Source organism: Psammomys obesus, unplaced genomic scaffold (genome assembly GCF_907164565.1).
Source record: "Psammomys obesus unplaced genomic scaffold, mPsaObe1.curated_primary_1811, whole genome shotgun sequence".
NCBI classification, from domain to species: domain Eukaryota; kingdom Metazoa; phylum Chordata; class Mammalia; order Rodentia; family Muridae; genus Psammomys; species Psammomys obesus.
In genome coordinates this window covers 20,671,664-20,684,583 of record NW_026596166.1, presented here as the reverse complement: position 1 = coordinate 20,684,583, position 12,920 = coordinate 20,671,664, and the positions used below count along the sequence as shown (strand labels likewise).

The 12,920-nt window shown below is 39.4% G+C and overlaps 1 protein-coding gene and 1 non-coding gene across 2 annotated transcripts in view; both read right to left on the bottom strand.

Moving 5' to 3' along the window:
- Positions 1-3,927, bottom strand: part of LOC129667663 (STAM-binding protein-like) — a 24,560-nt gene extending 20,633 nt beyond the window's left edge. The window contains exons 1-2 of the mRNA XM_055595322.1: positions 3,921-3,927; positions 993-1,078 (exon numbers count right to left, since the gene is read on the bottom strand). Coding sequence (XP_055451297.1) covers positions 993-1,078; positions 3,921-3,927 — 93 coding nt within the window. The remainder of the gene's footprint in view (positions 1-992; positions 1,079-3,920) is intronic.
- Positions 3,928-9,796: 5,869 nt separating this feature from the next.
- LOC129667817 (U6 spliceosomal RNA) lies at positions 9,797-9,903 on the bottom strand. The gene has a single exon (XR_008718811.1). It is a non-coding gene; the product is annotated as a U6 spliceosomal RNA (small nuclear RNA).
- Positions 9,904-12,920: the final 3,017 nt, after the last annotated feature.

Below are 12,920 nucleotides of genomic sequence, written 5' to 3'. Positions count from 1 at the left end.
TTCCTGCTCACCTCTTCCCCTACCCTCCTGCTTCCTTCCTCTACCCTCTGGACTAGGATGTCTCACCCTATTTTCCCCATTGCACTGCAGTATCTGATTGTTTTATTGACAACACAGAGAAAAAATGGTGGCATGTTTACACAAACCTGAGAGAGGTGAGCAGGAAAGAAGTTAGAACCACATGGAGAGATGAACTGGACCTCAAATATGACTAAAATAAGTATAATGGGTAAAATCTGAGTGGTAAGATGCTATGCAGGTTTGGAGATTTAGGATGGAGTACCATTGTCCAACATTGTGTGTTAGGTTAATTAGATAAATCTTAGTCTCTATGTGGTGATTTGGGTATACAGAAGGTTTAGCAATAACCACTGCTTAACCAAAATACATATCAATATGAAATATTAAATACCTACAACACATAGCTATGAGTGGTTATGCACACACTGGAGGATTGTGCATACACATAAAACCAGCTCTTACAACAGAGACTTCTCCTGATATGACCAAGACAATTAGGGAGCACCTGAGCTTCCAGTCCCAGCTGGAAGCACAAAGTTTTGGTTTTGGGTGTTCCCTCTTATTTAATTAGTATCTATGATGCTCAAATCTTCAAAAACATCTGAATGACAATGAGTAATGAAAACTCAGTTCCTGCTTTTGAAGGACTTTGGGAACCAAGGCTGAGAAGCAGCAGAAAAAAAACAAACCTTTGAGAACTGTCAACACCTTGGACCACAACACTGCACAATCCTATACTGAATGTGTTTAGGGGAGTCAGGGTGTTTGAAAGCAGAAATGCAAAGTAGTCTAAAGACTACCTATTTACAGTATTGACTTCTTTTCTCTATCCCACTGACAAAGTAAAGAAAAGGTGATATATTATCACTCTATTTCTTTAGTTTTAACACAGAGAAAGACACTAGGAATTTAAATTTGCCAAATATGAGTTCATGTAAAATATCTTCATGGTTAAGTACAATAAGACTTACCACATTTGTTGTTCCAGTAGTGAAAGGTCCTTTGTTATCTAGACAACTCTGATGTTCTGATTGTCTGGGTATCACAAAGTTCCCTCCTGTCAACAGATTAAAAAGCTTTTAGGAAAGGAGATCTTTGCTTCTCTATGAATTAATGTTAATGTACATTAAACTATATTTAACTTGTTGCAGTAATGACAACAATAGCCATGAAAATACAGTTTTTTTTTTCATCCTGCTATTCATTGACTGAGGCAGGATGGTAATCACAACCTCCATTGCAGAATGAACACTTAAAAACAATTTTAATTAAAAAAAATCAGGACTAAGTCATTGCTTTTTAAGATAAGGATTTACAATGAAGTTGAGTTCAAGACGGCAGCAGCTGCATGCATCCTAAGGACTTTGGAGCAGCTATAAGAAGCCTAAGAGACCCATGAAGGCTCAGAGTAGATACACTGCAACAGATCACAAGTCTACAGAGAGTACACTATCTTCAGAACAACTAAAAATGCCACGTCTTTGGGAAACATGTTTTAAAAAAGTGATCTCATGAAAATGGAGAAAATAAAGATGGCTGAGCAGAGGGGCAAAGAAAAGTGAAACTAGCCACAGCACTGATGGATAAGGGTTCATTTTCTGGAAAGGGCCTCCTCAAAGACCTCCACTATCAGTGTTGTAGCTAGAGGCCATGGTGGTGTCCATGGTCATTGTCTCTTCCAGAAAACATGAGGCAGTGCATGTTCTCTTAGCCTCCACACCAAAAGGAAGATACAGTCTAGGCAGGATGCCATGAGAGAGTTCTTAAAAACTGTGATCAAGTGAGTATATAGCATATGTGTCCTTCTGGGTTTTCTCACTCAGGATGATCTTTTCTAGTTCCCACCATTTGCCTGCAAATTTCATGATTACCTTCTTTTTAATTGCTGAGCTATTCCATTGTGTAAATGCACTACACTTTTTGTATCCATTCCTCCACTGAGGAACATGTAGGTTGTTTCCAGATTCTGGCCATTACAAATAAAGCTTCTATGAACATAGTTGAGCAAATGCCCTTATTGAATGGTGGGTCAAGTTTGGGGTAGTGGATATTTGCCACATAATATAGGATAAAAATATTAAAAATGTATAGTCCTAAAAAAAAGCTAAACAATAAGGAGGCCCTTAGGGAAGATGTTTAATTCTCATTCAAAAGGAAAAAAAAATGATAGATATCTGAAGTAGGAGAAGACAAGAAAAGGACAGAGGCCTTGCAGGACAGAGAACAGACCTCTGAAAGATCCTACCCACCAGGGCATCGAAGCAGATGCTGAGACTCATAGCCAAACTTGGGGCAGAGTGCAGGAATCCTTATGGAAGAAGAGGGAGTTAGAAAGACCTGGAGGAGACTAGAACTCCACAAGGAGAACAACAGAGGCAAAATACCTGAGCCCAGTGGGGTATTCAGAGACCAGTTCTCCAAACAAGGATCATGCAAGGAGAGAACCTAGACCCCCAGTCCAAAGGAAGCCCATAGGCTTGCTCAGTTTCCAGGTGGGTTCCCTACTAAAGAGTAGTGGAGGGTCTCTGATATGATCTCAGAAAGTTGCTTTCTGATCATCTACCCTGGGGAGGTGCAGCCATGCCAGGCCACAGAGAAACATGATGCAGCCAGCCTTGATGAGAACTGATAAGCTAGGGTCAGATGGAAGGGAAAGAGTTCTTCCCTATAGGGGAATGGGGAAGGGGTATAGAAGTAGATGAGGGAGAGTGGGTGGGAGTGGGAGAAGAGGAAGGGGGCTTCAGAAAGGATACAAAGTAAATAAATTGTAATCAATCAAACAATTAATCAATAAGAAAAATTGTGATCAAGGTGATAAAGTATAGAGCTCTTCAGGATTGGTGGCTTCTGCTTAGAGGTGGGGCCAGGATGGGGCAAGGATGAACTCAATTCTCTTTAAGGGCCTTGACACTCAGAGTTTGACCATGTTCCAATGAGAACAACATGTATTTCAATTGATGTATCTTTTTTAATTTATTTTGAGTGTGACACATGGGTAGGAATGTGAACCTGGGAGCAATGGAAAAGGAGTGTAATGTAGATTGTATAAAATTCCCACATAATCAATAAAAAAAATATATTGACATTTTTTACAACCACTTTTAATGTGAAGAAAGGATTCCTTTAAAGTAAGGCAGACGTTTACTTTTAAGCCATGCTTTCCAGGTTCTCATTATGGAGTAGAGAATTCTAGCCATGAACTAGTGGTTACCCAGCTACCTCAGACCACCATGAGCTCAGGTGGCATCTCTGAACAAGCAGTCATGGCACTAACACTATTTTTAGAGAGTGTGTCTGGAGGACCAGAGCAGGAAACACAGCTGCTCTCGTGTCCTAGACATGTAACACACACCCATTTCTCTGTCCTGAAGGCCTAGTTTTAACTGTAAACCCCAGGACCAGGAGGGTTGCTCATTGACCACTGAGTAGGACAAAGCTGCCTATCCAGCCAGGTCAGCCAAGGCAACTCTGCACATAGAGGGTTGGCAGCACTAGTGAGGAACATCACCAGTTGTCAGAAAGTATCCTGCCCCTCAGTTCTCCTTTTACATACACCTCTCTCTCCCTTTCTCTATCTCTTTTTCTCTCTCTGTTTCAGCCAAACCAGTCCCAGGAATTCTGTGGTTTCCTTCATTCTTCCATGATCTTAAAGACGCAATACTCCAGGGAATCCTAGACCCTGCCAGCCTATTATAATAAAAAAGAATGTGAAGGTTCATTTATTGAGTATGTGAGTAATTGCTCAGTTGAAAGTCACAACCCTAAGGAATTTCAGATCTAAAATCACAGTAGGAGACCATCTTGTCATTCAGTACATTCCCCTGAATCCCACATCATTTTGAAGCTTCCCAACTTAGGAAACTGTCCAAATAAATAAACATTAAAGTTTCATTTCATACCTGACATTGTCACGGAAGTGAATAGGAGTAAAGGGATAGGATCTGGATAAAGAGATGAGATAAAGGCTTGTTGGGTTTCTCAAGAAAAGTCACGTGTGCACAGGATCAGAGATACTGGACACTGAGGAAATTTTGTTTACTCATCTCCATGGAAACCTTAAGATTCCATCAGGTGCAGATTGGCTGAGAAGGAGAATGATGTCATGAGACAGGTAAAAGCCAGTAATAGATTCAGGAGCCATGTATTAAAAGAGACAAGTAGACACCCTGCTTGAGAGAAAGGCTGAGCAGCCCTACATGCTTCAATCTGGGCAGCTGAAAGAACACAACCCACAGTTCCTGTTTCCAAGACTCTTAGTTCAGGGACAGTGTCATATATTTCTTTCAATTGGTCATTAATAGAGTGACTTTCACATTAGTATCTGTTAAATGCACTGATATGCCCTTACTCAGTGAATTACTTACTGTGAAAATACCTCATGACCAAGACAACTCTGAACAAAAAGGATTTATTTTTTTTTTTTTTTTTTTTTTTTTTATTTTTTCTTTTTAGTTACATTTTCTTAACTCCGTGTCCCAGCTGTATCCCGCTCCCTCATTCCCTCCCCAACCCCACACTCCCTCCCTGGTCTCCTCCCTGCCCCTTTCCAAGTCCCCTGATAGGGGAGGACCTCCTCCCCTTTCATCTGTCCCTGTTTTATCAGGTATCTTCAGGGCTGGCTGCAAAGTCCTCCTCTGTGGCCTAACAGACTGCTCCTCCCCTGGGGGGAGGTGTCAAACAGCCTGCCCTTGAGATCCTGTTAGAAATAGTCCGTGTCCCCCTTATTTTGGAAAACTACTTGGTTACTGAGCTACCACAGGCCACATCCGAGCAGAAGTTCTAGGTTATATCCATAGATGGTCCTTGGTTGAGTTTCAGTCTCAGAAAAGACCCTGTGCCCAGATATATTTGGTCCTTGTAGAGCTCCTATCCTTTCCATATCATACTAACTTCCCTTCTTTCATATGATTCCCTGCACTCTGCCGAGGGTTTGGTTATGAGTCTTAGTGTCTGCTTTGAAACACTGCTAGGTAGAGTCTTTCAGATGCCTTTTGTGGTAGACTCCTGTCATAAGTTCAAGGCACATCCCATTTGTCTTTCTAAATGAGGATTAATCACCTTCGCCTGTGTCCACTTTCTTGATTATCTTCTTTAGGTGTGTAGATTTCATTATGTTTATCATGTCTTGTAGGTCTATATAAGCGAGTATATACCAAGTTTGTCTTTCTCCTTCTGGGATACTTCACTCAGAATGATCTTTTCTAGATCCCACCACTTGCCTGCAAATTTCATGATTTCCTCCTTTTTGATTGCTGAGTAGTATTCCATTGTGTAAAAATACCACAATTTCTGTATCCATTCCTCCGTTGATGGACATCTGGGTTGTTTCCAAGTTCTGGCTATTACAAATAAAGCTGCTACGAACATGGTTGAACAAATGTCCTTGTTGTGTACTTGAGCAAATTTTGGGTATATACCTAGGAGTGGTATAGCTGGGTCTTGAGGTAGCACTACTCCTAGTTGTCTGAGAAAGCGCCAGATTGACTTCCAGAGTGGTTGAACCAGTTTACATTCCCACCAGCAATGGAGGAGGGTTCCCTTTTCTCCACAACCTCTCCAGCATGTGCTATCACTTGAGTTTTTCATCTTGGCCATTCTGATGGGTGTAAGGTGAAATCTCAGGGTCGTTTTGATTTGCATTTCCCTAATGGCTAATGAGGTTGAGCATTTCTTTAAGTGTTTCTCTGCCATTCGATGTTCCTCTTTCGAGAATTCTCTGTTTAGCTCTGTTCCCCATTTTTTAAGTGGATTACTTGGTTTGTTGCTTTTCTGCTTCTTTAGTTCTTTATATATACTTGATATTAGCCCTCTGTCAGATAAAGGGTTGGTGAAGATTCTTTCCCAATCTGTAGGCTGTCTATTTGTTTTGATGACAGTGTCTTTTGCTTTACAGAAGCTTTTCAGTTTCATGAGGTCCCATTTATTGATTGTTGCTCTTAGAGCCTGTGCTGTTGGTGTTCTGTTCAGGAAGTTGTCTCCTGTGCCAATGAGTTCTAGGCTGTTTCCCACTTTTTTTTCCAGCTGATGTAGAGTATCTGGTTTTATGTTGAGGTCCTTGATCCACTTGGACTTTAGTTTTGTGCAGGGTGATAAATATGGGTCTATTTTCATTTTTCTGCATGTAGACATCCAGTTGGTCCAGCACCATTTGTTGAAGATGCTGTCTTTTTTCCATTGAATGGATTTGGCTTCTTTGTCAAATATTGAGTATTCATAGGTGTGTGGGTTTATTTCTGGGTCTTCTATGCGATTCCATTGATCCTCCTTTCTGTTTCTATGCCAATACCATGCAGTTTTTATTACTGTTGCCCTGTAGTACAGCTTGAGATCGGGAATGGAGATACCTCCAGATGATCTGTTGTTGTACAGAATTGTTTTGGAGATTCTGGGTTTTTTGTTTCTCCATATGAAGCTGAGAATCTTTTTTTCAAGGTCTGTAAAGAATTGAGTTGGTATTTTGATGGGAATTGCATTGAATCTGTAAATTGCTTTTGGCAGGATGGCCATTTTCACAATGTTAATCCTACCAATCCATGAGCACGGGAGATCTTTCCATCTTCTGAGATCTTCTTCAATTTCTTTCTTCAAAGACTTGAAGTTTTTCTCAAACAGGTCTTTCACTTGCTTGGTTAGAGTCACACCAAGGTACTTTATGTTATTAGTGGCTATTGTGAAGGGTGTTGTTTCCCTAATTTCTTTCTCGGCCTTTTTGTCTTTGGTATACAAGAGGGCTTCTGATTTTTTTGAGTTGATTTTGTATCCTGCCACTTTGCTGAAGGTGTTTATCAGCTGAAGAAGTTCTCTGGTTGAATCTTTGGGTTCGCTCATGTATACTATCATATCATCTGCAAATAGTGACACTTTGACCTCTTCCTTTCCGATTTGTATCCCCTTGATCTCCTTTAGTTGTCTTATTGCTCTGGCTAGGACTTCAAGTACAATGTTAAAGAGATATGGAGAGAGTGGGCAGCCTTGTCTTGTCCCTGATTTCAGTGGGATTGCTTTAAGTTTCTCTCCATTGAGTTTGATGTTGGCTATAGGCTTGCTGTATATTGCCTTTACTATCTTTAGGTATGTGCCTTGTATCCCTGATCTCTCCAAGACTTTAAACATAAATGGGTGTTGGACTTTGTCAAATGCTTTTTCAGCATCTAAGGAGATGATCATGTGGTTTTTCTCCTTCATTTTGTTTATGTGGTGGATTACATTGATGGATTTCCGTATGTTGAACCACCCTTGCATTCCTGGGATGAAGCCTACTTGATCATGGTGGATGATATCTTTGATGTGTTCTTGGATTCGGTTTGCAAGTATTTTATTGAGTATTTTTGCATCAATGTTCATAAGAGAGATAGGTCTGAAGTTCTCTTTTTTGGTTGGATCTTTGTGTGGTTTAGGTATCAAAGTGACTGTGGCTTCATAGAATGAGTTTGGTAGTGTTCCTTCTGTTTCTATTTTATGGAATAGTTTGAGGAGAATTGGTGTTAGTACTTCTTTGAAGGTCTTGTAGAATTCTGCGCTGAAGCCATCTGGTCCAGGGCTTTTTTTGGAGGGGAGACTGTTAATGACTGCTTCAATTTCCTTGGGAGATATAGGGCTATTCAGTCTTTCTACCTGATCTTGACTTAATTTTGGTAGATGGAATCTGTCAAGAAAGTTATCCATTTCATTTAGATTTTCAAATTTTGTGCCATATAGGCTTTTGTAGTATGACCTAATAATCGTTTGGATTTCGTCAGTGTCTGTAGTTATGTCCCCATTTTCCTTTCTGATTTTGCTGATTTGTATGGTTTCTCTCTGCTTTTTAGTTAGTTTGGCTAAGGGTTTGTCTATCTTGTTGATTTTCTCAAAGAACCAGCTTTTTGTTTCATTGATTCTTTGGATAATTTTATTTGTTTCTAATTGATTGATTTCTGCCCTTAGTTTGATTATTTCCAGCCGTCTGCTCCTCTTGGGTGTATCTGCTTCTTTTTTTTCTAGGTTTTTCAGTTGGGCCATTAAGTTGTTTGTATGTGATGTTACGGATTTCTTCTTGTAGGCACTTAGTGCTATAAATTTTCCTCTGAGCACTGCTTTCAATGTGTCCCATAAATTTGGGTATGTTGTGCCTTCATTTTCATTGAATTCTAGAAAGTCTTTAATTTCTTTCTTTATTTCTTCCTTGACCCAGCTGTCATTGAGTAGTAAGTTGTTCAGTTTCCATGTGCGTGTCGGCTTTTTGTTGTTTCTGTTGTTGTTGATGTCCAGCTTTAGTCCATGGTGGTCAGATAGTATACAAGGGATTATTTCAATCCTTTTGTATCTGTTGAGGCTTGCTTTGTGACCAACTATATGGTCTATTTTGGAGAAGGTTCCGTGTGGTGCTGAAAAGAAGGTGTACTCTTTTGAGTTTGGGTGAAAAGATCTGTAGACATCTATTAGGTCCATTTGATTTAGGGATTCTGTGAGTGCTTTTATTTCCCTATTTGGTGTCTGTCTGGTTGATCTGTCCCTTGATGAGAGTGGGGTGTTGAAGTCTCCCACTATTAAGGTATTAGGATCAATGTATGATTTAAGCTTTAATATTGTTTCATTTACGAATGTAGGTGCTCTTGTATTTGGGGCATAGATATTCAAAATTGTGATGTCCTCTTGTTGGATTTTTCCTTTGATGAGAATATAGTGGCCCTCCTTATCTTTTTTGATTAACTTGGGTTGAAAGTCTATTTTATTAGATATTAGGATGGCTACTCCAGCTTGTTTTCTGGAACCATTTGCTTGAAAAACATTTTTCCAGCCCTTTACTCTGAGGTAGTGTTTATCTTTGTTGCATAGGTGTGTTTCTTGGATGCAACAGAATGTTGGGTCCTGTTTCCGTAACCATTCTGTTAGCCTGTGTCTTTTTATTGGTGAGTTGAGTCCATTAATATTGATAGATAATATTGACCAATGCATGTTAGTTCCTTTTGTAATGGAGTCGATGATCTTACCTTGTTTCATTGCTTGTTTTCTTTTCATTTTTGTTGGGATGTTATCTGTATGCCCTGTTTTCTTGGGTGAATTCGTTTTCGTTGGATTGGAGTTTTCCTTCTAGTATCTTCTGTAGGGTTGGTTTGCTGTATAGATATTGCGTAAATTTAGTTTTGTCATGGAATATTTTGTTTTCTCCATCTATGTTGATTGAAAGCTTTGCAGGGTATAGTAGTCTCGGTTGACATTTGTGATCTCTTAGAGTCTCCATGATGCTTGCCCAGGCCCTTCTGGCTTTCATAGTTTCTGATGAGAAGTCTGGTGTGATTCTGATAGGTCTACCTTCATATGTTACTTGGCCTTTTTTCCTTGCTGCTTTTAATATCTTTTCTTTGTTCTGTAGATTTAGTGTTTTGACTATGATGTGACGTGATGTGTTTCTTTTCTGGTCTAGTCTATTTGGTGTTCTGTAGGCCTCTTGTATATTTATGGACATCTCTTTCTTTAAGTTGGGAAAATTTTCTTCTATGATTTTTTTGAAAATATTTTCTGGACCTTGGAGCCTGGAGTCTTCTTTTTCATCAATTCCTATTATTCTTAGATTTTGTCTTTTCATAGCATCCTTGATTTCTTGGATATTTTGTGATTGGAATTTTTCTGATTTTACTTTTTCTTTGAGAGAAGTATCAATTTCTGCAAGTGTGTCTTCAGCTCCAGAGATTCTCTCTTCCATCTCTTGTATTCTGTTGGTGATGCTTACTTTTGTGGTTCCTGATCTTTTCTCCAAGTTCTCCAGCTCAAGAGTTTTCTCATTTTGTGTTTGCTTAAAAATATGGAACGCTTCACGAATTTGCGTGTCATCCTTGCGCAGGGGCCATGCTAATCTTCTCTGTATCGTTCCAATTTTAGTATATGTGCTGCCGAAGCGAGCACACAAAAAGGATTTAATGGGAACGTTGCTTATAGTTTTACAGGGTTCATCCATGATATCATGTCAACAAACAGTCATCTAGTTGTCTTCCTTCAGCAGAGCTGAGAGCTTTTCATACTGAACCACAAGAGGCAGGCAGAGAGAGAGAGAGAGAAAGAGAGAGATACAGAAAGTGACAGACAGACAGAAACAGAGACAGAGATATACAGATAAAAGATAGAAAGTGACACAGACAGAAAGACGGAGACTCCATTCTATCTGGTCACTTCCGTTGGCATATTAAACCCCAAACAACACCCTCTTATAATACAATTCCAATAGGAACTATATTATTTAACAAGGCCATACCTCCGAACAGTTCCCAGACAATTCCTCATTGGGGACTAAACATGTAAATATATGAACTTCATTGGGGACATTCCAATTCAAATGCCTAGGAAGTGGAAGAAGATGGAGGGAGACCTTTGGGCTGAATGAAGCTAGTCATCTTGGTAGTTTGTCATTCAATATAATGATTAAAGTCACAGCAACGTTCAAGGACCAAAGGACAGGATTGACAGTCTCCTTTGGGAATGGAGAATTATTCAGTTAAAAAATTGACATCATAATATTTTCAGTCAAATGGATGGAATCAGTAAAAACCATCCTGGGTGGAGTAATTAAAATGCAGAAAGATAAATATGGTGGGTATTCAGTTATCTGTGAATATTATTCATTATATAAATAATAACCAACCTATAATCCATACACCGAGAGTTTAACTAAAGAGGAATGAGCTAGTAGGGGACACTTGGATCTCCCTGAGATCGGAAAATAAAACAGATTTTACAGGTTGACTGGGACCTGAGAAGGAAGGGAATGGGTGGATGAGGTGAGGAGTGGTAAGAGAGTGGTATTGGAAGGGAATCCTGGAAGATACAGTTGGGATAGAAGTTCATCTGAGGGATGCTACGGAAACCTACTGTGGTGGAAACTTCCTAAAACATAGGAAGGAGAACCTAAGGAGGTCTCCTAAAAATGGGGGATAAAGTTCCAAAAAGCCATCTATTATGACCAAACCAGTCTTCCACTAGTGGGACTGGGTTGCAGTTAATTGAGTTGTTGGGCCAGAGCATGTTATGGAAATTTCCAAACAACCCAGACTGCTCTTACTAAAATATGCTGCTCTCTGCCAACTAGTAGATCAGTGCCATATTCTTCCTTCCACAGAGATGCTTCCTTCTGCAGCAAATGTGACTGAATACAGAGACCCACAGTAAGATATTATGCAGGGAGAGACCTTAAAACACACAGCTTTAAAGAGGATTTCCATATGATATTCTCCCTTTCATGAGAGCTCTGGGAACCCTGCAAAAGAGGAGACAGGAAGAGTGTCAGATGTAGAGGGAATGAAGGACACAAGGGAACAAAGCCCTCTGAATCAGGTGGTCAAAACTCATGAGATCACAGAGTCTGAAACAATTAGCATTGTGCCTACACAGATCCACGCCAGGTCCTCTGCAAACGTATTACAGCTTTCAGTTTAGTATTGTATGGGACTCTTGAATGTTTGAGCAAGTGTGTCTCGGATTCTTTGCTTTCTCTTGGGCTTTTGTCCAGCTTTTGTTTGGGCTGCCCTTATTTTGATATGATAGCTTTTGTCTCACCTCAATATATTTTATTTCATTTTTGTTATCTCTTACAAGATTGTTTTTTATTAATGAGAGACAGTAAAGGAGTGTCTGGATGGGATGAAAGTCAGGAGGGACTGGGAGAAGTTGACAGAGGGGTAAGAAAAATCAGAGTACACTAAATGAGAAAAGAATCTACTTTTGATAAAGGGAAAATGTAAAATAAAAAAACACATTATTTAAAGTGGGCATATGCAGAATTTTGGAGGATGTAGCTCAATCATGAGAGATTTACATCATATGTGAAAAATTCTTGGAGTGATTCTCAAGTTTTGAAGTAAACCACAGGTTTTACATATTTTTTGTTTACATTGATTATTTGGGACTTGGTTCAGATCAGAATATGCTGTCCAGAGGTCTTGATTAAATAATAATGTTTTCATCAATCACCGGTGGTTCTTTCTCAAATGTTACCTTCCATAACAAAATAATTTATTCCCCACTCTATTTAACAGGTAAATTTTACTGATACATGTTCACTTTGTAAAAATATACAAAGAAACATACATAACATTTTATAAATGTCTGTGAGTGTGGTGTCATGTGAATCTAATTCTAAACCAGAGTGTGCATTCTACAGTTATATTTAGATGTGTTTGCCATTGACAAACATTGCTGATTGTTTTCACTTCAGAGTTAGATAAGAAATGCTTATAGTTATTTACTAATGGCAAATGCTGCTCTTTGAAAGAATGAACTATGAGGTACATATCTATCTTCTTTCCACTGCAAAGGAATACATGGTGTCTTCATAGTACAAAAACTGGAACTTCCAAAGAACGATGCTCAGGACATGTTTTCAATCCAGAACTGTGTTAGAGTTCACTCTGAGAACATAAGTGGAAACTTGACTCAGAAACATGCTGGGAATAAAACTTTGAGGAGGTTATTATTTTTTCTGACTGCAGCCACTTCCTTCAACTTCTTCTGGCCCCACTCTATCTCCCTCTTCTACCATGTCCCCTTATCCTAGTCCAGTGAAAGGGAAGTTCTTCTCACTCTGAGGACTTTAAAACTTTAACATGTAAACATTTTATTTCTGTTCCTCTTCCTAATGGAGAAAACTAAAGATCTGTAGATGCAACCCTTTGGAAAGCCCCTACTGTTTGAGGTTACAGTCCGCCCAGTCCTGATACCCACTCTGAGATCAGCATTAAGGTGTAGAGCATCCTCTCTACAGCAGGGCCTCCTGCTCTCTGCTTGACATGACACCTGAAACCTCTTAGAGATAGCAATTACAACTCTATAGGTCAATGCACATCCCATTTGTCTTTCTAAATAAGGATTGAGTATCTTACCCTATGTCTGCTTTCTTGATTATCTTCTTTAGGAGTATAGATTTCATTATG